Source organism: Sus scrofa, chromosome 13 (genome assembly GCF_000003025.6).
Source record: "Sus scrofa isolate TJ Tabasco breed Duroc chromosome 13, Sscrofa11.1, whole genome shotgun sequence".
NCBI classification, from domain to species: Eukaryota; Metazoa; Chordata; class Mammalia; order Artiodactyla; family Suidae; genus Sus; species Sus scrofa.
The window spans coordinates 39,915,238-39,940,553 of NC_010455.5; the positions used below are offsets into that span (position 1 = coordinate 39,915,238).

At 48.8% G+C, this 25,316-nt stretch overlaps 1 protein-coding gene across 10 annotated transcripts in view; it reads left to right on the plus strand.

The window, feature by feature from the left end:
- FLNB (filamin B) overlaps positions 1–23,514 on the plus strand; it is a 149,493-nt gene extending 125,979 nt beyond the window's left edge. For 6 of the 10 annotated variants that reach the window (XM_021069061.1, XM_021069063.1, XM_021069062.1 and 3 more), the window contains 11 exons: positions 265–468; positions 1,205–1,357; positions 1,461–1,583; positions 4,808–5,074; positions 5,721–5,858; positions 7,056–7,171; positions 11,357–11,489; positions 14,238–14,414; positions 19,154–19,372; positions 20,779–20,982; positions 21,875–23,513. In XM_021069061.1, the coding sequence (XP_020924720.1) occupies positions 265–468; positions 1,205–1,357; positions 1,461–1,583; positions 4,808–5,074; positions 5,721–5,858; positions 7,056–7,171; positions 11,357–11,489; positions 14,238–14,414; positions 19,154–19,372; positions 20,779–20,982; positions 21,875–22,062 (1,922 nt within the window). In that variant the 3' untranslated portion in view covers positions 22,063–23,513. Of the gene's footprint in view, positions 1–264; positions 711–1,204; positions 1,358–1,460; positions 1,584–3,715; positions 3,783–4,807; positions 5,075–5,720; positions 5,859–7,055; positions 7,172–11,356; positions 11,490–14,237; positions 14,415–19,153; positions 19,373–20,778; positions 20,983–21,874 lie in introns of those variants that run through there. The other 4 variants (XR_002337597.1, XR_002337598.1, XR_002337596.1 and 1 more) reach the window with 4 other exon arrangements.

Here is a 25,316-nt window from a genome sequence, read left to right on the forward strand (position 1 = left end):
AGTGGGGGGTGGGGATTCCTTCAGTCCGTGCCCAGGAAATTGGTAGCACCTCAGAGGGTGATGTGATGAACTTGCTGGGTCACGTGTGGTCAGAGTCCAAGTGCATTCTGCCTTGCGATGTTGACCACCCTCTTGGACACCCTAGGTTGCCAGAAAGTCAGGAAGGAAGTCCTATTCCTCTTTGTGCAAGTGTGTCTTCCTCCTGCTTCCTCCCCTTTACCGCACCCCCTGCCCTTATAAATCCCAGTCTGTGCTCCCATCCAGGCATCTCTTTCATCCCCCGGGAGGTGGGTGAACACCTGGTCAGCATCAAGAAGAATGGCAACCACGTGGCCAACAGCCCAGTGTCCATCATGGTGGTACAATCAGAGATCGGGGATGCCCGAAGAGCCAAAGTCTACGGCCGTGGCCTGTCGGAAGGCCGGACTTTCGAGATGTCTGAATTTATCGTGGACACAAGGGATGCAGGTCTGTTGGGGTGTTCCAGGGGAAAAAGCCCAGAGCTTCGGAACTGGCTTCTTTTTGCTCTGATTGCTTCATTTTCTCATCCTGACAACTTTCTTTTCTCTCTGAGCATCCTTCAAACTATGGATCCTTGGAGTTTCCGTCGTGGCTCAGCGGAAATGAATCTGACTAGGAACCATGAGGTTGCGGGTTTGATTCCTGGCCTCGCTCAGTGGATTAAGGATCCAGTGTTGCTGGAAGCCATGGTATAGGTTGCCGATGCAGCTCAGATCCTCTGTGGCTGTGGCTGTGGCTGTGGCGTAGGCTGGCTAGCTGTAGCCTAGCCTGGGAACCTCCATATGCCATGGGTGCAGCCCTAAAAAGATAAAACAAAACAAAACAAAAAACATCAGATTCTCAGGCCTGTGCTGGTAATATACCCCCAGGCAGTGCATGCCACTCTTGGGGGCAGGTGGGCAGAGTGTCGTCCCCAGCAGGTTCTTTAGGACAGGTCCGTGGGATATTAGTAAATATCCTTGAGAAAAGAGGATGGTCAAAGCCACGTTCAATCAGGTTGTTTCACTGCAAGATTTCTCAGCGCCTTTAACTGGCTTCTCTGCCCGGAGCTCGCCAACAGGGGCCACCATTACTGACTTTCTATCTGGAGAATTTCCTGGGGTGGATGTCCTCTCTGCAATCAGTAGGCTCCCCCTTGCTGATGAGTTGCTGTCACAGCAGCCCTCTGGCTATTGTGTTGCAGGTTATGGTGGTATATCCTTGGCGGTGGAAGGCCCCAGCAAAGTGGACATCCAGACAGAGGACCTGGAGGACGGCACTTGCAAGGTCTCCTACTTCCCCACCGTGCCTGGAGTTTACATCGTCTCCACCAAATTTGCTGACGAGCACGTGCCTGGTATGTGTGGTCCCCTCTGAACGCCCTGTCCCATGCTTGGGTTTTCTGCAAATGCCACATGAGTCCTCTGGACTGTTCTTGAGGGCTTTCTTGGTTTTTACAGGGAGCCCATTTACTGTGAAGATCAGTGGGGAGGGAAGAGTCAAAGAGAGCATCACCCGTACCAGTCGGGCTCCATCTGTAGCCACTGTCGGAAGCATCTGTGACCTGAACCTGAAAATCCCAGGTGAGCATGAGCAGCTCATGAGTCAGGCCATTGGATGCCATTCATCAGAAACCATGTCTGAGCTTGGCTCAGAACAAGTTCTCTCTGGGGGACTATTTTTAAATTTTATTTTATTGTTATTAATTACTTAATATTTTTAGACTTATTTCTCACAGAGGCCCAGCTGGGAAAAATAAGACTGTTTACCTGTTATCCTTTCCTTCTTCCAAATGAAAATAACTTTATCATATCACATGGGGGAGAGAATAGATTAGCTTTTATATTTTAATTTATCTTTTTAATAGACGAATAGTGAGAGAACTGGCCCTGCTGATGCTCATGTCAGCCCAGTGACAGTCTTCTAATTTCCATTTGTATCTCTCATTCCTAAAATCAGAATGAGGGTTGGGATGTAAGGCTGGGTGGGTGAGCTCCGTCTAGCCCTTTCCACAAATTAGCCAATTAACAGCCACAGTCTGCCTAAATGTGGTCCAGTTTCTTGCTATTAAGAGGTAACTGTGGGAGTTCCCACTGTGGCACAGTGGGTTAAGAATCCAGCTGCAGCAGCTCTGGTCACTGTGGAGGTGCAGGTTCAATCCACAGCTGGCACAGTGGGTTCAGGATCTGGCCTTGCTGCAGCTGCAGCATAAGTTGCAATTTCAGCTCAGATTCAATCCCTGGCCCAGGAACTTGGATGTGCCATGGGTGTGGCCATTAAAAAAAAAGAAGAAGAAGAAGAAGTGACTGTGTAAGTGAAGACTTGAGACTCCACTGGCCTATTCTGCGGAGTTGCAAATTCTGTGGAGACAGAAAATCTAAGTAGTCTTCCGATGAAGCTCATGTTGTGATGAGCTTCGAGCTTCTAGATGAAGTTCCACCGTGCATCTCCTGTCTCTGCCAACTTGTGACATATCCATTTGCTCTGCCTTCTCAACAGTATTTAATGGGTTCTTCCTGTAGACAGACATTGATAAAAGCCTCATTACTGTAGTGTCCAGACTAAGAATCCCTTAAAAAGAGCTATGTGGACTGTGATCATAAAAAAGTTCATGTGCTCAAGAAAAAGTGTCACCTCATTCCACACTATCCTGGAAGCTTTTGGTTCATGTTTGAGGCCCAGAGCTGGACCCACGATGCCTCCAGCCTCCTAGACACATGGGCTCAGCCTCAGATCACATTGGTCTGCTTCTCACTGTGCTGGGGGCTTCTTTCCACACCAAAATATACTTCCCCATCATCTTTTTCATGTCTGCCTAAGGTTGCATTTCATGGCTAGGTAGACCATCTTTCCTTGGGTTTTCTCATCCCGTGTACACTCATCTCCACCCCACCACCCCCTTTTTTGTTTGTCTTTTTAGGGCCGCACCCATGGCATATGAAGGTTCCCTGGCTAGGGGTCCAAGGGTCCAATCGGAGCTGTACCCGCCAGCCTACGCCAGAGCCACAGCAATGCTGGATCCAAGCTGCATCTGCAACTTACACCACAGCTCACGGCAGTGCCAAATCCTTAACCCATGGAGCGAGGCCAGGGATCGAACCAGCGTCTTCATGGATGCTAGTCAGTTTGTTAACCACTGAGCCACAACAGGAACTTCCCACCACCCTTTTAACCAGTGCTCTGTGACATCTGTCATCACATTGGATGGATGCCCAGGATTCGGATTGCTAGGCCCATGCATTTCAAATGCTGCTACACCTCAGCAGCCTGTCCTGCAATGAAAATGAACTGGTACCTGTTTCTCCATCTCCCCCCCAACACTGGGCACACTGCCTTTCACTCTCACTTTGGTCAGGCTCATGGAAAGATACTGTCTCCAGTTCTTAGTTTCATTTCTCTGGTCATTGGGCAGGTGGACCATTTTCATTTTCAATTCTCATGTGGAGAACTATCTCTTCTATTCCCTCTGCATTTTTTTGTCTTTTATTTTTGTGCAAGGTGGACAGTTCCCCTTTCTCTCAAGTCTCTCAGGTCTGACTCCTGATTCCTCCTTTTCAGTGGAACTAGGCAACACTGAATGAGACTCACTTCCCTCCATTCCCTAACCCTTCTTCCAATTACAAGGGAGGATGGCTCACCAGTATCCAGATGGCCACCGGACCCAGGCCAAGTGGGATGACCCTCTCCTCAACTTCCTTCCTTTCTCTGTCCTCAGGGCTCAAAGTCATGAGCTGCTGCCCAGATCCTGTAGGGCTGGAGGGCGCGGTTTTGTGCTGCCCTAGGTGATGGCATTACTTGGTCACCCGGCATGCAGCCTGCCTGTCGCCACCACATCAGTGCAGGCACAGTCGCTGGCATGGCAGGGCACCTTGGGTGCAGCAGACATGGTCCGCTTCCTGGTTTTGGGGACCTGGGGTGTCATGTTTCTGGAAGCGCAGCCTCTGGTCTTTAGTTTGCTCAAAGCTTTGCTCACGCCTGGTTTCTCCTTTTGCCACTGGGACTGATGTGTTTTCACCTTTTCCTCTAAATACATTTTCTCTTTTTGCGTAAAAGAAATGCCAAGGCTTCTTGACAATAAGGGATGATGGCTCTTGCATTTTCTGCTCTTATCTATGGAAAAGAGCCCCTGTAAGCCTGACAGGTGGCCCCATGTCACATTTGCCTAGAACCATCTGAGCCATCAGAGTTTTTATATAGTTTATTTGCATGCTGTAACTATTAGCTCAGGCTCTGGTTTAAAAGTGCCAAGTCAGAGTTCCCACTGTGGCTCAACGGTAACGAACCCGACTTGTATCCATGAGGACGCGGGTTCAATCCCTGGCTCCACTCAGTGAGTCAAGGATCTGGTGTTGCCGTGAGCTGCGATGTAGGTTGCAGATGTTGCTCGGATCTGGTGTGGCTGTGGCTATGGCATACGCCTGCAGCTACAGCTCCAATTTGATCCCTAGCCTGGGAACTTCCATATGCTGCAACTACACCCCTCCCCAATTAATTAATTAATTAAAGTACTGCATGGGGTTAGCTCCAGCCAGAAAGGCTGTAAAAGTGCTCAATGAGGCAAAACGTGTCAGTGCTCCAGAATGTTCTCTGCACCGGGTGGTGGGAAGGGCCCCGCTTTCTCCTTACTGGTCACACCATCCAGGGATGTGAGGGAGACAGGAGCGCAGGCATCTGGCCTGACTGGGAGGAAGCCTGAGCACCCCGCACCCCTGGGCTGCACTTGCTTGGCCGCTGCTTGCCCTGCGTGTCCTATTCTTCCTCAGACCCTTGCCTTGACCTACTTCTCCTTCTCACCATCCCTTTTCAGAAATCGACAGCAGTGACATGTCAGCGCATGTCACCAGCCCCTCTGGCCGCGTGACTGAGGCAGAGATTGTGCCTGTGGGGAAGAACTCTCACTGCGTCCGGTTTGTGCCCCAGGAGATGGGCGTGCACACTGTCAGCGTCAAATACCGTGGCCAGCACGTCACTGGCAGCCCCTTCCAGTTCACTGTGGGGCCGCTGGGCGAGGGGGGCGCCCACAAGGTCAGGGCAGGGGGCCCTGGCCTGGAGCGAGGAGAAGCAGGAGTCCCAGGTGAGCCTTCTGGGCAGGCTTTTCACTTGAGAAGGTCGAGTTCAGTCTGGCAGAGTGAGCACTCTGCACTCACCGCCCTGCTCTGAAAGGAAGACTTTGTGTGCATGATTCTGACGGGTGGTCTGAGGGGTGTTCTTTAAAACAAGGCTTCTGTGGCTAAAGGCATTTGGCAGTTGCTCGCTTACCCAAAGCTAAATAAGTGTCTTCCTGAGGGACTTCTCAAAGCCTGTAATTTATGGTGTGTGTTGTGAGTCTGCAAGAGAGGATCAGGGTCGTAAAACTGTTTCCCAAGCGTCTTGCAGGCTAACATTGTATAGGGCCTGCTAGAATTCTACAAAACTGGTGGTGAAGGTCCCTTGCAGTGGGGGTTGCTGAATGGGAAGGTCTCTGGGGACAAACTACTGAACATTCTCATCTTTTTCTGGCTTGGTTTGCAAGTATGGAAAAGATGCCTGATTGCCCATGAACTTAGTGTTGTCATGGACAGAGCTTGGCAAACATTAGCAGTGCCCTTGCTTAGGTTCTGCTCAGGGTTAGAGAAAGAGGAATGGGCTGGCAACAGACAGAACCCAGCATTCCAGCTTTGAGCAAGAAGAGGGGCTGTTCCGGGGCTTAGTCGCTGACCAGGTATTTATTTCTGTCTCAGCTGAGTTCAGCATCTGGACCCGGGAGGCAGGCGCCGGAGGCCTCTCCATCGCTGTCGAGGGCCCCAGTAAGGCTGAGATTACATTCGATGACCATAAAAACGGATCATGTGGTGTGTCTTATATTGCCCAAGAGCCTGGTATGTACTCAAGGGCCAACGGAGGACATTTTCCTTGTTTGGGGATGGCTGGATTGTAAGGAATAGAAACCCATCAGGCTGGCTCCAGTAGAAGAGGAATTTATCTCTGGGCACGTGGAGCATCTCCTAGAAATCCAGTTGCAGGAAATCTAGCCAGGCCTTCAAAGGGCAGAAACTGTTCTTTATACTCTTGTTCTTTTCTGGTGCCCTCACTGCTTATGCTGTGGTTTAACTATTTGATTCTTCCCAGTTCTTCTCACTGACCAGTCTCTCTCTGCCCACCCTCGGCCAATGGCTGGTGTGGCTGCCCCAGAAGAGTTCCCACAAGCAGGGGTTCTTACCTTTTTTGTGCCACAGATCCTTGGGCCTCTGGTGAAGCCCATGGGGAGCATCTCAGGAAATATATTTAAACACATGAAATTAAATACTTCAAATTATAAAAGAAATCAATTTTATTAAAGTATTGTTATTAAAATCTTTAAAGGAATAAATAGGTAACATAGGAATGTATACACATTTTCGTTAATACATTGTCATACAATTTGGTGATGGTCTGTTAACTACCTTAATTTCTTAGTGGCGATAAGTATAAATGTTATGTCAAGGCATATATAAAACCAGAGTTCCTTTATGGTGCAGTGGGTTAAGGATCCAGCATTGTCATTACAGCAGCTCAGATCACTACTGTGGCTTGGGTTCAAATCCTGGCCTAGGAATTTACACATGCTGCAGATGCAGCCAAAAAAATCCCAAAAAACAAAAACCCACCAGATATATATAAAATTGTAAAGTGATATTTTAAAATGTCATTGTTGTTGGTGACAAGGTCACAAGTCTTAATGTGCTGTGGTTTTTTGTTGACATTTCTAAAGGAAGGAAATGGTAAATTTCAGTCAGAGATTAGTAAAAATAAAGATGTAATTTTCTTTCCCCCATTCAAGTTTGATGGATTTCCTGAGTACTATACACAGGCCCTTTGCAAGGGGACCTTGCGGGTCCAGGTTAAGATCCCTGCCCTGTCCAGCTAAGAAAATAACATTGTGAGCCAGGTGACCCTACCTGAACCAATCAGCCTCAGCCATGGAGGGGGGCAGGGTCTCTCGGAAGGCACTTGAGCCCCAGATAGAGAAGCAGGAGGCCAGTCTGGAACCACATTCCCAGAATCTCTGACGTGATGGGACTTTCCTGTCCCCGCAGGTAACTACGAGGTGTCTATCAAGTTCAATGATGAGCACATCCCCGAAAGTCCCTACCTGGTACCAGTGATCGCACCCTCTGACGACGCCCGCCGCCTCACTGTTCTGAGCCTTCAGGTGAGACACAAGGAAGCATCCATCTCCTTGGCCACAGGCCGACCAGTGAGGCCCTGGACTCCTGAGGCACCTTGAATCCCCGACTCTGTGCCAACGGCCCTAGCACATTTTAACCGGGAATGCTGCCAGTTATAGGGGAGTTCTCCTGGGGCAGAGTCCCATTTAGGACAGCAGACTGTTGGGGCCGAGCAAAAAGCAACCACAAAACTCCTCAACATTTTGAGGATGAGTTAGTTTTCTAAATATTTACTCAAAAGAAACAAAGAAGGCCTGTTAATAATTGGTTAAGGGATAAGGAGGGCTTTCAAAACAAACACAAAACTAGCAGTCCAAGGATATTCACTTGCTATTATTGGCTTCCTTTTCCTCAAGAAAGTCGATTGTGATTTATTTTATGATGCTAATTTATTTATAACAAGGCATTTATTTATAACGCAAGGCCCTATGTTACTTACCTCCCTAAATCCTCACGACAGCCTGGTGAGTCGGTTTTCTTGACCCCCACTTAAAGATAGAAAAAGTGGAAGTTCCTGTTGTGGTGCAGTGGAAATGAATCCAGCTAGGAGTCATGAGGTTGCGGATTCGATCCCTGGCCTCGCTCAGTGGGTTAAAGATTTGGCGTTGCTGTGAGCCGTGGTATAGGTCGAAGACTCGGCTCGGATCTGAGTTGCTGTGACTGTGGCTTAGGCTGGCAGCTACAGCTCTGATTGGACCTCTAGCCTGGGAATTTCCATATGCCTCGGGTGTGGCCCTAAAAAAGGACAAAAGACAAAAAAAAAAAAAAAAGAAGAAGAAGAAAGAAAGAAAAACTGAGGTGCAGAAAGGTTAGGCTTCCAGGAACCAGCTAGGATGAGGCAGAGTGAGGTCTCCAGAACCAATGCTCTGGCATTGTGTCAAGTGGTTTCATAGCCCAACCTATTGGAATGCAGAAATGCAACTTGTCACCCTGGCTTCAACAGGACACTTCCTTCAACATTGCATTATCTCCTTCAGCCTAACTAAGAGCCATTGGAGGGGGAGGTGCCTTTGGGTGCTAGGACGCTGAACAATAATTAGGTGTAGCAATCTGGTTGTGGAATAACACTGGAATCTCAGAATATGATTTCTCATTAGAGGGGTTTCTAAATAGCCTTCAGCCCCCCACCACCACACCACTCCCTAGTTGTTACAAATACTGGGTTGAGGAGTTCCGCTCATGGCTCAGTGGTTAACGAACCCAACTAGTATCCATGAGGACGCGGGTTTGACCCCTGGCCTCTATCAGTGGGTTAAGGATCCAGCATTGCTGTGAGCTGTGGTGTAGGCCAGTGGCTACAGCTCCGATTCGACCCCTAGCCTGGGAACCCCCGTATGCCTCAGGTGTGGCTCTAAAAAGACAAAACAAACCAAAGACAAAAAAAAAAAAAAAAAAAAAAAATGCTGGGTTGATTAAAACTCAAGCTTGTATCTCAGATTGGTGATATCATTGAGTCAGGTTCTGTGCACTTGGTGTTCATTCAAGAGCCTAACCTTAAGTTTTGAGGGGAATTGGTACTGTGTGTTGTCCCAGACACTAGGGAACCCAAACAGAACCCACACCAGAGTCATGGTTACGATTGAAGCGGCCTCGTTGGAGAGTCCCATGGGTACTGACTGGTCACTGTGGTGCAGATGTTTTTCTTGTGTTTCATTTAAAGGCTTCTTAACAGAAGTTCCTTCTGTGGCCAACTTAACTAAAGCCTACGGAGGGAGATAAACCCAGCATTTGTTGAGGGCAAAGAGCTGCCTTCTTGCATCTCGAAGATTTCTTTGGGATCTTCTGAGGTGTTTATCTCCCTCTTGAGGATTTAGTGGCAAGTGGATTCAGGTAATGTAAATGGTTCTGTCCACAGGGCTGGTGTGAAGAAATCCCCTCCTGAAAACTTCTGTAGTCTTCTTACTGGTTGGGTCATAAAATATGTAAATAACTATGCAGCAGGCTTGTATGTCCATCAAGCTTTTGTAACCAACTGCTGCAGCAGGAGGGACCTGTGTGTCAACTTTGTCCCCTGTTCTTCCCAGGTCACTCGATGCCAAGTGATATGTAAACTATTTATTGGAGATTTCCTGGCAGGCTGCACAGCAACATCTGGTGCTGGTTAGGGCAGAGAGACATGTATTGTTTTGTCTTGCTTTTGAGACTTTTTAGAAAATTGGAATCGGCTGGTATTTTGTGGAGGAAGCGGGGGTGGGAAGGGGGTGATCTGGCAATCAAAGACTCCTTAATTTTGTGTTCAGTCTTCCCTTCCTCATCCATCACTTCCAGGTGAGCTTGGGTCTAGTAGAATGTTCTGCAGCAATGGGAATGTCCCACATCCCTGATGTGCAGTATGGCAGCCTCAAGCTACATGGGGCTGTTGAGCATTTGAAATGTGGCTCGTGTCACCGAGGAAGTAAAGTTTTTATTTTACCTAATTGATTTAAATTTAAACATCTATAACCACATGTGGCTAGTGACTAGTGAACTAGGCAGCACTGCTTTCATGCCTTGCTGCTAAGATGTAATCCTTGGACCAGCAGCCTCAACATTGCCTGGGAACTTGTTAGGCTCTGTTTCAGACCTGCTGAATCAGAATCTGCTTTTTAACAAGACACTCAGGTGCCTCTGTTACACATTGAGTATGAGGCCCTGCTGCTTTAGAGATGTCATCTGAGTCTTTGTCCCACCAAGTTTACATCAAAACTGCTGACTTGTAAAATTTTGCTATTGAGGATTGGCCAGTCTTAAAATATCTTAAGCATCTAAACTTCTAATCCCATTTTCCCAGCAGAGGGTATAGTTTCCAAGACAAAGCCTGGAGAGTGAAACTGATCCAGTGAATAGCAAAAGCTATACCTCTCTGTAAACCAATTATACTTTTAAAAAAAGAAAAAAAGCTATACTTCTCCCCATGGCTCCTTTGAGGGCACAGACAACTTCTAAATGCATATTAATAATTAACAATAAGGAGTTTCCATTGTGGATTAGTGGTAACAAATCGGACTAGTGCCCATGAGGACTTGGGTTCAATCCCTGGCCCTCATTATTAGTGGGTTAAGGATCTGGCATTAACATGAGCTGCGGTATAAGTTGCAGACTCGGCTTGGATCTGGCGTTGCCGTGGCTATGGCATAGGCCAGTAGCTGCAGCTCCAATTGGACTCTTAGTTTGGGACCGTCAAGGATTAAAAAAAAAAAAGAAGAAGAAGGAAAAAGCAAAAAGGGAAAGGGAAAAAAGGGAAAAAAAAACCCCACTTAACAATAAACTGACATTTTCTAACTTTCCTATGAATGGGCCAGGCCCTGGGCTGAGTGCCTTGAATGCATAACTTTGTTTAATCCTCACAGCAGCTCTCTGAGGTAGATTCTGTTATGCCCATTTTACAGATGAGGAAACTGAGACTCAAGAGGTTAAACAATTTAGGGAGTTCCTATTGTGGCTCAGCGGGTTAAGAACCCAACTAGTATCCATGAGGTTGCAGGTTTGATCCCTGGCCTCACTCCTCCGGGTTAAGGATCTGACATTGCCATGAGCTGTGGTGTAGGTCACAGATGCAGCTCGAATCTGGCAAAAAAAAAAAAAAAGTTAAACAATTTAATTATATAGATAGGAAATGGCAGTAACTCCAGGTCCTGCTGATATTTAACCACTGTGTAGTACCGCATGTAAGAAAAATCCTATGTAGCCCCTTACACGTTTATTAAAAGTTCTCTTGATCCCTACCCCTGAGATAAAAACTATTAGTGAGTGATGGTTTTGCTCTTCCTAAAAAGGTCGGGGGTGGGGGGAGGAAGGCTTTTTTTTTTCCCCTTTCTTTTTTTTGAGGAGAAGCGGGATCTCGAAGATACTGGGTTTTCTAGCCTATACAGGTCTTGTTTGGGATGCTGGGACTTTAATCCTACTTGGCAGGAGATTCCGAGGCTTTAAACCCAGGAGCCATTGCCTTCATCCTGAATCAAGATGGTTTGGATATAAGACTATGCAGCTGTGTGGCTGTGCTTTCTTATCTTTAATGCTAGAAATGTGGGAATTCCTGGCCTGCTCTCTTGTTGTTAGATATTATATAGAAAAACATTTCAGGCCTATTTGCATGAGAACTGTCCCTCCAGAGTCCCGGGTTGGATCAGTATGTGCCGCTGAGCAAGAACACCGAGGGCTGTAACCTGTCTCATGTATTAAATTCTCAGGAATCGGGATTAAAAGTTAACCAGCCAGCCTCCTTTGCTATAAGGTTGAATGGGGCAAAAGGCAAGATTGATGCAAAGGTACACAGCCCCTCTGGAGCCGTGGAGGAATGTCACGTGTCTGAGCTGGAGCCAGGTAAGCCGGAGGCTGGATGTACAGGGACCAGCATCAGGACCCCCTTTGGGACATTCCTGCAAACCTGTGCCCTGACAGAGGAGTCATCAGCCTCTCCGAGGCCTTCAGATACCCTTTCCTGTTGCTGGGCACTGTTTATAAATTAGGGTATAAACATTTGCCAGGGACAGAGTTTGAGATAGACCGCGCCTCCTTTTTTTTTTTTTTTCCCCCAGACAAATACCTCTTTATTTTCTGTTGTTTTCCAGATTTCTTTCACATGACATTCATTGTGATGTTCTCTCGTATTTTACCAAAATATCACAGATTTTTGCTGTCGATCTTATGAAATGAATAAGCACATTTGACCTCACTTAACTCTGAGGGAAAGGTCAGTTGCTGTTCATCTCTAAGTCAAAGAGAATCCGGCAGAAACCCTTTTCCTCTCCTGCCCTGACCATCTTTACTATCTGGTTCTCATTCCTCCTGTGCTGCAGGGGTCCTCACACATGCATTGCACATTTCTGACCCTCTCTAGTTCCTCACTAGACTCTGGGGGCTCCTCTATCACGTCCTCCTCAGCCTTACCTTCCCGTTGAGTCTCTGACACTTAATAAATGTTCACTGCCAAAATGGGCTCATTAAAGTTGAGTGACATCAGAGAATTCCATTCATCAAGGCAGTAGGCAAGTTAATCTCAGGCTGTTAAGCCCTCCTGAAAGCCCAGATGCTCTTTTTTTCACTTTGAGATGAACGTCAACTGACCTTTCCTTCAGAGGACTTTTCAGAGGATGTGACACTGAATGGGGGCCCTGATGCATAAGCCTTGTGACCACTGCCCTTATTGGGCATTTGCTATGTGCCCTGCTCTGTAAACAGTGAGGGTGGACACCTGGGGCCTGGCTTGGCATTTAGATGTCTTCCTCCTGATGGATAGAAAAGGAAAGGGCAGTGGGAAGCCTCAGAAAGAACAAATGTGGGGGCTGGGTGCCAGGATCATATCATGGCTTAGGTCTGACCACATCGTAGAGAATGTACTGGAACATCTGAAAGCCAGGGTGGTAAGCTGATGCTCCCAGAGTGGTCCATTTGAGAAAACATCAATAGTCAGCAGTGTTTAGAAATAGACTTGATGCCAGAGAACTATAACACTTTGTGACTAATTCGCTGTAGGAGTTGAAAGCGAATTCAGAAAGCTTACGTGTAGTGTGGTGATGGGGTAGAAAGATGATAGACAGTTAGCAAAACTCAGGATAGCAGCCATGGGTGGGCAAGGGTTGGTCAATCAATGCCTGATGAGAGTTTTAGTACTTTATTTTTTTGGAGGGGGTTTTAAAGTGTCTGCCAAATATCCAAGTGGGGGTGTTTAATAGCTCTCTCCAGCATTGGGGTTTAGCCACCAAGTTAAGTTATGATATCGTCAGCCCCAGGCAGTGTCTGAAGCCCTGGGGGGTGTCTGAGACCACTAGCATGGCACAGTCAGGCTGCTGTTGGTGACAAATTACAGAACACTCATCTCAAGCCAGCTCATATAATAAAGGGTTCTATTACAAACACATTAAAAGGGTCTGCTTATTTATGTAGCCAGAAAGTTCAGAATCTAAGATGGGTTTCAGCAACAATTTAATTCAGCCATCCAGCTACATTCTCCAAGGCCCCACACATCCCTGCTCTTTCTTCTGATCTGTGGGCTTCATTCTTAAACTGGCCTTCCTCTCGGGGCCAAGACGGCTGCAGCAGCGCTAGACTCCCTATCCCCACACAACATCAAGAGAGACATCCTCTCCTCGAGATTCTTTCTCAGAAGTATAAAATGCTTGTTTCACAGAAGTCTCCAGCCAACCTCCCCTGCCATCTTACTGAACACTGAGCATACATGCCCCATTCCTGAACCACTTCCTGTGGCTAAATTCTGTACGTTGATTTAGGCTTGGGGAAAAAGGAATTCCTCCCCCCGACACACCCACATTAGATTGACCCAATCAAGGACTATACCTGGACATGGGGTGGATCAGTTTCCCCTGAAGTACATTTCAAAGAGGAGGGGGACCAGCTGGGGACTCCTGGGCAAAGTGTCATGTTGATGGAATGGGTGGAAGCTCCATACGGTGAAGGCGTGGGGGGAGAAGAGAAGAGGGTTTGTGTGGAGCTTTGGGAAACACAGTTCTGAAGGGGATGGAGAAAGGTCCAGGGATCCAGGGAGAGGCTGACAGACTGACTAGAGGAGAACAGAGTCTGCAGCCCAGAGGGAGCACTTCAAGGAGCAAGGATGGGCAGGTGGTACATGATGGAAGGGTATTCTAGGTGCCCATTTCAGGTGATAGATCATCTTGCCACATGCTAAGACCCAAACACACAGAGAAACCTGGCCATTGCCCTGGGCGGGGGGGCAGTGGCTAGCATGGAAGTTATTTAAGGAGTTTTAATCTCATTTGGAACCATTTTTTTCCCTTTAAGTAGCCAAATAGAAAAACTTTGCCAAAAGTCAGCTTTTCATAAAGGAAGTGTTCTTCTGAGGCCGAGGCCACAGAGGATTAAACATAGAATTTGAGATTTGGATGCATCTCCCAAAGGGCTGACCGGGGACACACAAATAGGCCCAGCTGGTTTTGATCACCAGCATACAGGGTGCCAGGCTTGCAGTATTGCCATTGTCTTATTAGTGATTTCTGATTGGCCCTCTCGGGTTGGCCTCCTGTCCCTTGTCCCCACCCACCTTGGTGGTGTCCACAAGCCCGCTTTACCCTGTACCTTTGTTCCCTCTCCCAGATAAGTATGCTGTTCGCTTCATTCCGCACGAGAATGGTGTCCACACGATCGACGTCAAGTTCAACGGGAGCCACGTGGTTGGAAGTCCCTTCAAAGTGCGCGTTGGGGAGCCAGGACAAGCGGGGAACCCTGCCCTGGTGTCTGCCTATGGCGCGGGGCTCGAGGGAGGCACCACAGGTAACACACTGCCTCTGCCTCTCATCTCTGGCCGAGCTGGGCTCGGGGTAAAGACGGCTGGAATGCTTCAGGCCCCAGGAAGCTTTCCATATACCTCCCCAGGGAAATGGCAATAACGCACCCGTGGGAGGCCCTCACTTGACCTGCGGTAAATCCGGAATGAGGGCTTGATGGCCAAGTTCTCACAGCTCATAACTATGCAGCTGTCTTCCTTTACCAGATTCCTTGCGAACCAGGACACTGATAGGGAGAGAAAGAAATACAGCATCGTCCATTTGGAGGCCTCCTTTGCCTGCACAGAATTTGTGATGCATGTAATGGACCTTCAGGGAGGTCTCTGACCTACCAGTCCTTTTAGTGGTGGTTCCCCAGGCTCCTAGAAATACATGGAATCAGCAGTCAGACCTGTCACAGCCTGGCTCCTTCTTTTATTCTGATCCTAACAGAGGAGGAGAAAAGACTAAAACAGTCAAATTCTGAAGCTTTTGCGACTCATTACAATTCTTTTTTATTTTTATTTTATTTATTTTTTTTTTTTGTCTTTTCAGGGCCGCTCCTGCAGCATATGGAGGTTCCCAGGCTAAGGGTCGAATTGGAGCTACAGCTGCCAGCCTACACCACAGCCACAGCAATCATGGGATTTGAGCAGCCTCTTCAACCTACACCGCAGCTTACAGCAACACCAGATCCTTAACCCACTGAGTGAGGCCAGGGATTGAACCTGTATCCTCATGAATGCCAGTCAGATTCATTTCTGCTGAGCCACGACGGATATGCCAAGACTCATTACAATTCATTTTGATCTTTGCCACAGTTGGGACACATTGGAGTGTGAAAAATACAGGCAGTGAGGAAATATGTAAAGTTCCATCTTGCTTCTCTTCCTGCCCTCCCTCCCTCTGGGTCCAGGAGGAAACATGACTAACAGTTCAAGGGAGAACCCTCAAGTCTCTTTGTTGATCTTCATTCTTAGACATTAATTTGTTTAGCTAGTCAGTTCATTTAAAAGGTAGACATAAAGTTTGGCTTTTGTTTTACAGAAATCATCTTAGTGCACATATTGTAGTAAGTACAACTTCTTTTGTTACTTGACATCTGAAGGAAGTTTCTGTGTCAAAATCTACAGATTTACTCGCCTTATAATAGCTACAGTTAATGTTCATACCATGAGCACAGAGGTGGGCTCTAGGAGGTGTCCAGCGCATTGCTATTTTGGAAGGTGTCAGGGTGGGGAGCTTGTCCACTTAGGCGTCTCTGCAGGTGTGGACTCTGGGACATGGTTTGTGTCTGAGTGTTACTTTGGGCCCTCTCAAGAAGGCAGCTCGATTTCTTGAGTTTCTTGTGTGTGCACGTTCTGCTCTTAGGCTCCCTCAGATGCGCTGAATAGGACAGAGCAGTCCCACCTCCCTACAGCAAGGGGATGAGTGGCTGAGGTTAGCTGGCATCCAGGCCCTGGAGTGAATACTCTAAGGGGCTGTGCGGCCCTGCCTGGGTGCTGGGATGACTGACTAGTTGGCGTGCCACCCTGGAACTTTGGCCAGAGCAATGGCCTCACCGAAACCTCCCATGAGGTCTGCCTTAGTACTGTCCATCTCCCCAGGCCCATCCGGTCTGGCTCCATGCTGAATTCCAGGCCAGCAGCTTCCCCTTTGTAAAAGGCACCGTATTGTTTCACTCTAGGCACTGTCCATTTTACAGATTAATAAAGTGAGGCTCGGAAAGGCTGAGTTGCCCTCCAAGCTTACTTAGTTGGGAGGGGACCAGACCAGAATCTGCCTAGGCCCCCAACCTCAAGGCCTGCTCACTTAATCCCTGAGTGTTGCTGGCTCACCCAGAGGCCGTGACTGCACCTCTCACCCACTTTATGGAGTGTCCTAAACCAGGACCTCTGTCCTCCCAGCTATTCTCAGGTGGTAGTGCAGGCATCTGGCCCCTGGCAAACCATCCACCCTTGAAGCCCAGGTGGGTGGGTCCTCCTGGCACTTGAAGCCCCAGCAGGCCTCAGTCCAGACCCCACAGTGGCCACTGAGGTCTCCTGCGCTGCCAGCAGCCATCTCATCCCCATGCTGGATCACACCTGCTGTGCCCAGGGCCTCTCATGCTTCCTCTTGGCTGTTCACACACCTTGGGAGCTCAGGTTTCAGGCTGTGCTTTGCCAGCACTGGATGCCTCTGAGGGAAGAAGCTGGTCTTGCAAGGAGACTCCCAGCCAGGAGGGAGAGGTACAGAGCATGCCTGTTTCAAACCCTGTATAAATATTGCTCTTGTCAAGGGGAAGGCGTCTTGTTTTTCTAGCCCTCCTGCTCCCAGGCCTTTTCCCAAATAGCCATCCCAAGATTACACAGCTGCAGTGTGTGTGGAATGAAAAGGTGTCTGTGCCCGGCTGCTGGAGGGCCTGCATCCTGACTTTGGAACAAAGCGGGCTTCCCTGTGTTTTTATGACTGGGTTTGCTGTATCTCTTGGCTCCAGCTTTAAATGGTCCATTTTGCAGGTTTTGGAACATGGGAATGTGGAGAATTTGGGGTGGGATTCTCTGCTTCAGAGAGGCCGAGAAGGTCAGGCTTTAGACCAGAGGGTTCCAGACTCACTTGTTGGAAGAGCCATTTTCTTGATGAAGTGCTCCCGGCACCCCAGTATGCATTCGGTCCAAGGCAGAACCACCTTCCTTCCTGCTACCCAGTGCCCACCTTGAAGATGGAGCAGGGCTGCATTAACATGCATTAATCTCAAGCAACTCATCTGTACATACACAGGATTGCATGGGAACACCACCATGCCCAGAGATGTCTAGGGTGTTGGTTCTACCTGGAGGCAGTGGTGAGAGAGACTCCTGCAGGTGGATTTTCTTTCTCTCTTCTGCTCTCAGGCGAGTGCATTAGCACCAAGTTAGACAGACTTTATGTTTAAATCCCAGTTCAGCCAATCCCCAGCTGTGTGACTTGGGGTGAGTTACTTGACCTCTCTGAGCCTCTACTGCTTTCCTGTAAAATGCAGGTACTAAGGGAGCCCACCTGATAGGTTGCTTTTGTCCTATCTTTTTTTCTCTTTCCCACCTAATCGTCCTTTCTGGACCCTCACAGTCAGGATGAACTAATAATATTTCTCAAGAATGGAGCAGCTTATTTAAAAGGGTGGGGCTCTTTTCCACTGCAGCCAACTCTTTTTTTCATCTTCACTTTAAAAGTATCTTTCCTGGAGGAGTTCCCTGGCCATCTAGTGGTTAGGACTCAGTGCTTTCATTGCTGCAGCCCAGGTTCGATTCCTGGTCTGGGAACTGAGATATCCCACGTCAAACTGCTGAATGCTGTAGCCAGAAAAAAAATTTAAATAATAATAATTTTTTTTAAATGTCTTTCCTTATTGTTACTTGCAGCCACTTCCTGGAAATGCTGTTCCTTGTTTGCATACCCCCCTCCCTTCCCTGCACAGCCTGTTTTGGCAGTGGCTGCATGAAGGGCTCCTGGGCTGCACAGTTTCGAGACAAGATTGAGATAGCAGGGGGGCAGGGGGACTGGAACTGGAGCCTCAGAGACTTCCAGAAACAGCTGGGTTATGTTTGGGGGTTGTACGATAGCAGCTCCTTTGTTTTATTGATAACCAGAACAATAATTCTTTCTCTGGCCTTGGAGCTGTAATTAAACCAAAATAGTTCTCAGCTGGGGCGGAGTCCTGGGCTCTGGAAAAGCACAGCCCTGCACTTGAATGCTGTGCCAGGGATGCCCCATAGAGGGCACCGTAGCGGGTGTACAGCCACCTTCACTGGCCACCTCTGGACTGGAAAGGGGCTTTTGCTCAGGCAGGAACGCCACCATGGTCATTGGTTGGCATTCTCTTTTGGCCCAGCTTTCTTCTCATCACCAGCCAGGATGTCTGTGTAGGCGACCCTTACAGGCCAGGCAAGATATCTGAGGCCACAGTTAGGGCATCTGAGGCAGGTCCACTGCCCATCCAGTGGCCAAGAGACAGGCCTGGGATCTGGAGCCACGCAGACTTGCTCTCATGCCAGCTCTGTCACTTTTCTCTTGTAGATCTGACTGGTAAGTGGGTGGACCTCCCTGAGCCTCAGGGTCATTTAAAGAGAAATTACTGGGCATGTAAAATGATGGGCACAGGATCTGGAGCCAGAGTGGTGCATGTGGTAATAGGCAGGAGCTGCCATTTTGGTTCTGCCTGTTGCTGGTATTCATGGCAAAGAGGGGAAGCAGGGAGGGACCACAGATTCTAGCAGCTGGCCTGGTCTTCAGCATGGTGTCTGGGGCAAGGAACCTGAGGAGGAAGAAGGCAGCGCTGGGCTGCCTGGGATCCTCCCACCCACAGGAGAAAGGAAAGGTCAGAGGGGCCCACGCTTCCCTCACCCTTAGAGGCAGAGCCCTGGGGGCTGAAGCAGCACTTCAGGCTCACAATGACCACTTAGGTGTCTCACCCACAGCCAGCCATGACTCATGCCCAGAGGAGAGAACTGGACGGTGGATGCTGATGGATAGAATGGCAGCCACGCTCCTGCCTGGGCCTCAGAAAGGGGTTAACAACCCCCAAGGTCCTAGGGTTCTCTGTGCCAGAGGCTCAGAGCTAGTGTGAGTGACTTCCTATGCCGCCAAGGTGACTTGTCTGTGCAGGAACCTGTGAGTGCCCTGCCACTGCTCCTGTGCCCCCAGAACACTCCCCAAACCACACCCCCTCATCCCTCCAAACCATCCATGTGACCTTAATTCCTGCTTTTCCTTCTTCCTTTCTCCCAGGTATTCAATCTGAATTTTTCATCAACACCACCCGAGCAGGGCCAGGGACATTATCTGTCACCATTGAAGGCCCATCCAAGGTTAAAATGGATTGCCAGGAAACCCCAGAAGGGTACAAAGTCATGTACACCCCCATGGCTCCTGGAAACTACCTGATTGGCGTCAAATACGGTGGGCCCAACCACATCGTTGGCAGTCCTTTCAAGGCCAAGGTGACAGGTAACCACCAAACACCTTTTGGGGGGGGGGGCGAGTTGGGCTGCACCTGCAGCATATGGAGGTTCCCAGGCTAGGCATTGAATTGGAGCTGTAGCTGCTAGTCTATACCACAGGCAAAGCAACACCGGATCCATGCCATATCTGTGATCTACACCACAGTTCATGGCAATGCTGGATCCTTAACCCACTGAGTGAGGCCAGGGATCGAACCTGTGTCCTCATGGATGCTAGTCAGATTCGTTTCTATTGAGCCACGACAGGAACTCCCAAATGCCTTTGAAGTTATTCTTCGCCCTGTGGAGCTGGCCTTGTCACATTATCAACAGAGACATTTGATGGTAGAAATTGTGCATGATTTTAAGTAGGTTGAATCTCCTTTGAATCTTAAATGTAAAGAAACATTCAGAGGGAGTGCGTGTTGAAAAATTGCAAAATAGACAGAGCTGGAGTACAGAAGTTGAGAGAGCGTGTTACGTGGTTTTCAGTCTTTAACAAAAAAGAAGGAATGTTTACATATTTGAAATCTTACGTGTTTGTTTAGATCGGGGCCTGAAAAATCCCCTCATTTCTAACCTTCACTTTTAAAATAATCAAAAGTTTTGATTAAGTTTATAAAAATGTGCCTCCTTCAAAACATTGGAAAAAATACTGAACAGTGAAAACCACCTCACAGCCCACCACCCAAAGGAACCACATGGTAAATTCCTTCCATGTGTCTCTTTCCGCTTGGTTCACTGATAGATACATAGCATAGGTTCATTGCAGATAAACTTAAAATTCAGATGTGGAATTCCCCCCATGGTGCAGTGAGTTAAGAATCTGACTGCAGTGGCTTGGGTCACTGTAGAGGTACAAGTTCAATCCCTGGCCCAGCACAGTGGCTTAAAGGCTCCAGTGCTGTCACAGCTATGGCGTTGCTCGCAGCTTCGGCTTGGATTCAACCCCTGACCCAGGAATTTCCATATGTCACGGGTACGGCCATACATTTTTAAAAAAGGAAAAAATTCACATGGAAAAACCATCCTCTCATATGCAGCAAGAATCTTTTTTGCTATTTTGTTGTGTCCTCCCACACTTCTATACTGCTTAGACATAAGAGTATTTCATGTAAATGGAAAGATGTCTCCTCTGCGTGGTTATATGAGAGGGATTTCCAGGTCAAGTCAGCCAAGGCCATACACCCAAAAAGCCAGATCCTAGTTGTGTGGGGCGTAACCCCAGGATCCCACAGAAGACACTATGGGTGTGAGATGGGGAAGTTGTGGCATTTAGATCCAGGTGTTAGGTGTGTGAGGTAGAGGTATAGATCGAGGTGTTGGGGTGCCAGCACTCTCCTGGGGCTCCTACATGGGGCACTTGTACTTGTCTGGCCATTCACCCCTGCTTCCCTCCTTTCCATGTCCTAGGCCAGCGTCTGGTCAGCCCCGGCTCGGCCAATGAAACCTCATCCATCCTGGTGGAGTCAGTGACCAGGTCCTCAACGGAGACCTGCTATAGCGCCATCCCCAAGGCATCCTCAGATGCCAGCAAGGTGACCTCCAAGGGAGCAGGACTCTCAAAGGCCTTCGTGGGCCAGAAGAGCTCCTTCCTGGTGGATTGCAGCAAAGCCGGTAGGCAGCCTGGCCCTGCTCAGGAAGGGAAGGGGTGGGGGGACTCACTGTAAGTCCTTTGGTCTTTGCTGCTCTGGGCCCCCGCCCACCCGTTTAGCCCAACCGTTTGCAAGTAACTGTGTTCATTACCCTATTCTGCACTGAATAGTTTTAAATGATTTTCCTCCTTTGCCTCTGGATTTTTTTTCAAATGCTTCAAGGCACATAGGAAAGATGGCATTATCGCCATTATACATGAGCACACTCAATCAGTAACCTGGCCTCTTCTCTGCCGCTAATTGCTTTCATTGCAGTGTGAGCCTGGCCATTTATTTGGGTGTCAATATTAGTCACTTGGGTTCTGGCATCTTGCAAATCTGGGCTGGAAATCTGGCTCCACTGCTTACTTACTCCTTCCTCTCTCCCTCCCTTCTTCCCTCCCAAAACTTATTAGCCATGTGACCTTTGGAGAGTTACTAAATCTCTTTCTAAAAGTCAGTTTTCTCGTCTCTAAAATGGAAATAATAATAGGACCTTCCTTAATGTTCCCGTGAGAACAAATGAGATCAGAGTAGCCAACACTTACATAGCCTTTACTGTGTGCTAAGGGCTTCCCATAAAATAACTCCTCTAAACCTCACAACAACCCCATGAGGTAGGTGTTTATAGACCAGGAGGCTAAGGCAGGGAGAAGTGATATCCAAGGTCACCTGACTAGAAAGTGGCAGGGCAGGGATTTGAACCTGTTTGAGTCCTGCTCATAATAGCCATGCTCTACCACCTCTCTTAGGTCTCTTGCCCCTTCAGAGATGCTCAACAGGCAGTAATCTTTACTTTGGTTCCCATATCCCCTCCTCTTCCTCTGCCTTTGGGGATGTGTCCTCATGGAGTAACCACCTTATCTGCCTCCTAGGTTCCAACATGCTGTTGATCGGGGTCCATGGGCCCACCACCCCCTGCGAAGAGGTCTCCATGAAGCATGTGGGCAACCAGCAATACAACGTCACATACGTCGTCAAGGAGAAGGGGGATTACGTTCTGGCCGTGAAGTGGGGAGAGGAGCACATCCCTGGCAGCCCCTTCCATGTCACAGTGCCTTAAAACAGTTGTCGTCACATCCTGGGAGGAGTTGTAGTGGTTGCTTTTGTTGCTTGTTTGTAACTCGTCTTATACAAAGTCCACTGGCCTGTTTGTGGGTCTGAAACCCCATCCCCCAAAACATTGCCATTTTTTTCAAAGTACATTCAGAAAGAAGTTCTAGACTTGACTCTTTAGGGACATGGTGGGGACTCAAAAAATGCACTCATTCAATAGGCCCAGCAAACCGGACCTCTTGTGGCACAGATCACCCCCTACAGACAGACCAAGAACACAGACAATGCTCACATTTTTAAGAAATGAAATGGGTTAGCCAGTTTACAAAACAAGACTGGGGCCTGAGGGTGGGGGGAGGGGGAGAGGGAAAGAGGAGACCTCGTTTAGGTTGTCAAGAAAAGAAGATGACCTAACATCAGCTTTGCCTCTTCCAGTGCCCATATCACGTGAGATGGACCCCATTGTTATAACACACCTCATTACCACCCCGCCCCACCTCTCAAAGGGCAGCGTGACTGTGGTGACAAGCTGGCCAAAATGGCTTTTCACTGCCTCTCCCCTCATCCTGCTACTTTCTTCCCCAGAGAGTCATTGTGTGTGACCATCTGGGCAGCCACGTCTTTGCTTTTGTTTGTCAAGTCCATTTCAGTTGCCAGGTCTGAGGAAATTCTGCAGTGGTAAGCAGCCCCTGATTTGCCAAAGATCCACCCTTTTTTTAACCAACGCTAGCCCTTGTTCTTTACACGCTCCAGCTCAAGCTGTTCATCTATCTGATGAGTCCTACCAGCACAACCAGAGAGACCGCAGGTGGGTCTGCGTATTAGCCGAGGCCTGTCACGCCACATAACATTAAGTCCACGTCCGCCCCAAGTCAGCCCCAGGGTCACTTTTTCTGAGAAGTAATTATAGAAAAGAACGAAACTCATATGACGTTTTAGCCTGAAAGTCAGGGAACTGCGGATCTGGAGGGAAGGACGGCAGCTCACCAGTGGTCCTTTACCAGTTGCAGAAATAGTGAAAAGCTGTGTCGCTGACCAGGGCTGTTGGGAAAGTGGTAGGCAGGTGCAAAATTGCAGAAATGGAGCACAAGGCATTTTGCACGCCTTCTTGCAGACCTACTTTGCAGACCAGCATTCAGGGGCTGCCTGACTGCAGGGCCCAGATGTGCAGTGTGGTCTGGACAGGCAGCCTTTTCAGATTTGCCACTTAGTCTTGAGGAGGTGGCCACTGTGGCAAGCACCCCCCTCCATGGATGGGGCGGAGCGAGGTGGGTGACCCTCCCTGAGGTGTAGCAGCTGGGGGTGAGTGCTGGTGAAGCCCACCTGTTGGAAACTGGAGCAGCCCAAAGCCTGAAGGGACCACAGGCCTCATAAACTGGGAGACAGAAGGGAAACTGGAACCAAATGCCGACTGTAAATGTATCTTATAACTTATTAAATACAACATTTGCTCCTCAAGGTCCTTGGGTGTTCTTGGATGGTGTCGTTTCTGAGTAAATGGTTTGAGGTTTTTTTTTTTTTTTTTTTTGTCTTTTTGTCTTTTTGTCTTTTTGCTATTTCTTGGGCTGCTCCTGCGGCATATGGAGGTTCCCAGGCTAGGGGTCGAATCGGAGCTGTAGCCACTGACCTACGCCAGGGCCACAGCAACGCAGGATCCGAGCCGCGTCTGCAACCTACATCACAGCTCACGGCAACGCCGGATCGTTAACCCACTGAGCAAGGGCAGGGATCGAACCCGCAACCTCATGGTTCCTAGTCGGATTCGTTAACCACTGCGCCACGACGGGAACTCCCTGGTTTGAGTTTCTGACCGGTTCTCCCAAACCCTGGCCAAAAAGACATGGGTTAATCAGCTTATCTTGACAGGGAGCCTGGCCTCTTTTTGCAGCAGGACCTCCTGCTTCTCCTCGGGCCCTGTTGGGAATTTATTCAGGTGGGCTGACCTGAGAGTGAGGGGTGCAGACACCGACACAGCCTCCTAAAGAGGCCTGCTGGGGTTTGCCCTGGATGTGAGTTCCAGATACCAAATCCACCTAGGGGAAGGGGGAAAAAAAAAAAAGAGAGAGAGTTCCTGCTCTGGCTCAGCGGGTTAAGAATCTGACTAGTATCCATGAGGAGATGTGGGTTTGATTCCTGGCCTTGCTCTGTGGGTTAAAGGATCCGGCATTGCCGTGAGCTGCGGCATAGGTCACAGACCTGAATTGGATCTGGCGTCACTCTGGCTGTGGTGTAGGTGGGCAGCTGCAGCTCTGATTTGACCCCTAGCCTAGGAACTTTATATGCTATGGGTGCGGCCCTAAAAAGACCAAAAAAAACCAAAGTGATGAACTGGGAAACCCTCATTTTAGGGAATTTATTCATGCAGGAAGATGTGTCACCTGTCACCCCACTGTCTGGAATTTGGACAGCATGGTTTGTATTTGGTGGTGCTATCTTCCCTCCCTCCTCTTCCCTCTGCTTCTCCTTTCTGCTGGGGAAACTTTTGCTTGCTGCATGCTCAGGCTACATCTAGCCCTTAGTTGCTCCTACCCTACAGCAATCCTGTGACACTAAAGTTTCACCTTGATGATGCTAACTCAGGTGTAGCAGTGACATGTTTGCAGCCCCAAGACTCACTTGAGGCAGACCCTGGGAAGCCCCCTTTTTGTCCCCAGAGTCCGTGTTCTACCTCCCTGGTTATCCTGCAGTGGGAGCAGGAACTCAAACGGAAGGGGACCTAGGAACCCACCCAGGCAGGCCCCTGGTAGTTGCCCTGGTGATGGGAAGTCCCTGCTGGACACCCAGCCCAGCATTTAGGGTGAGGGGTGCAGGGAGGGAGAAATCTGGATCCCTTTGTGTGTTTCTTGCTGACTCTGAGCTCTTGCTCAGGATGGTGATTTTTGTACCTCTGAGAGGAGAGATTTGTGTACTCCTGAGGATGGGAGGAAAGGAGCACCCTTATCTGTGGTCCTGTGCCTTGAATGGCTGTTTCTGAACCTCAGGAGGTCCACGGGCTTTGGGGCTTGCAGGCTCTGCCCAGGGACTCTGGAAAGACCACAGTGGGCCAACTTTGCCAGGAGAGGAGAACAGGGACCCAACCATTCATTTCTGTACCTTGTCAAAGCCTTGCTGGTTTCAGGGGAGGCGGCATTTGTAAGTTGACAGCTGGACATTGGCATCTGGTAACCTAGGGCTTAAACACTGGCTTGACCACTCACTGGCTTATGCAGCCTTGGGGAAGCTGCTTCACCTCTCAGAACATGCCCCGCTCAGGGTGCTTGT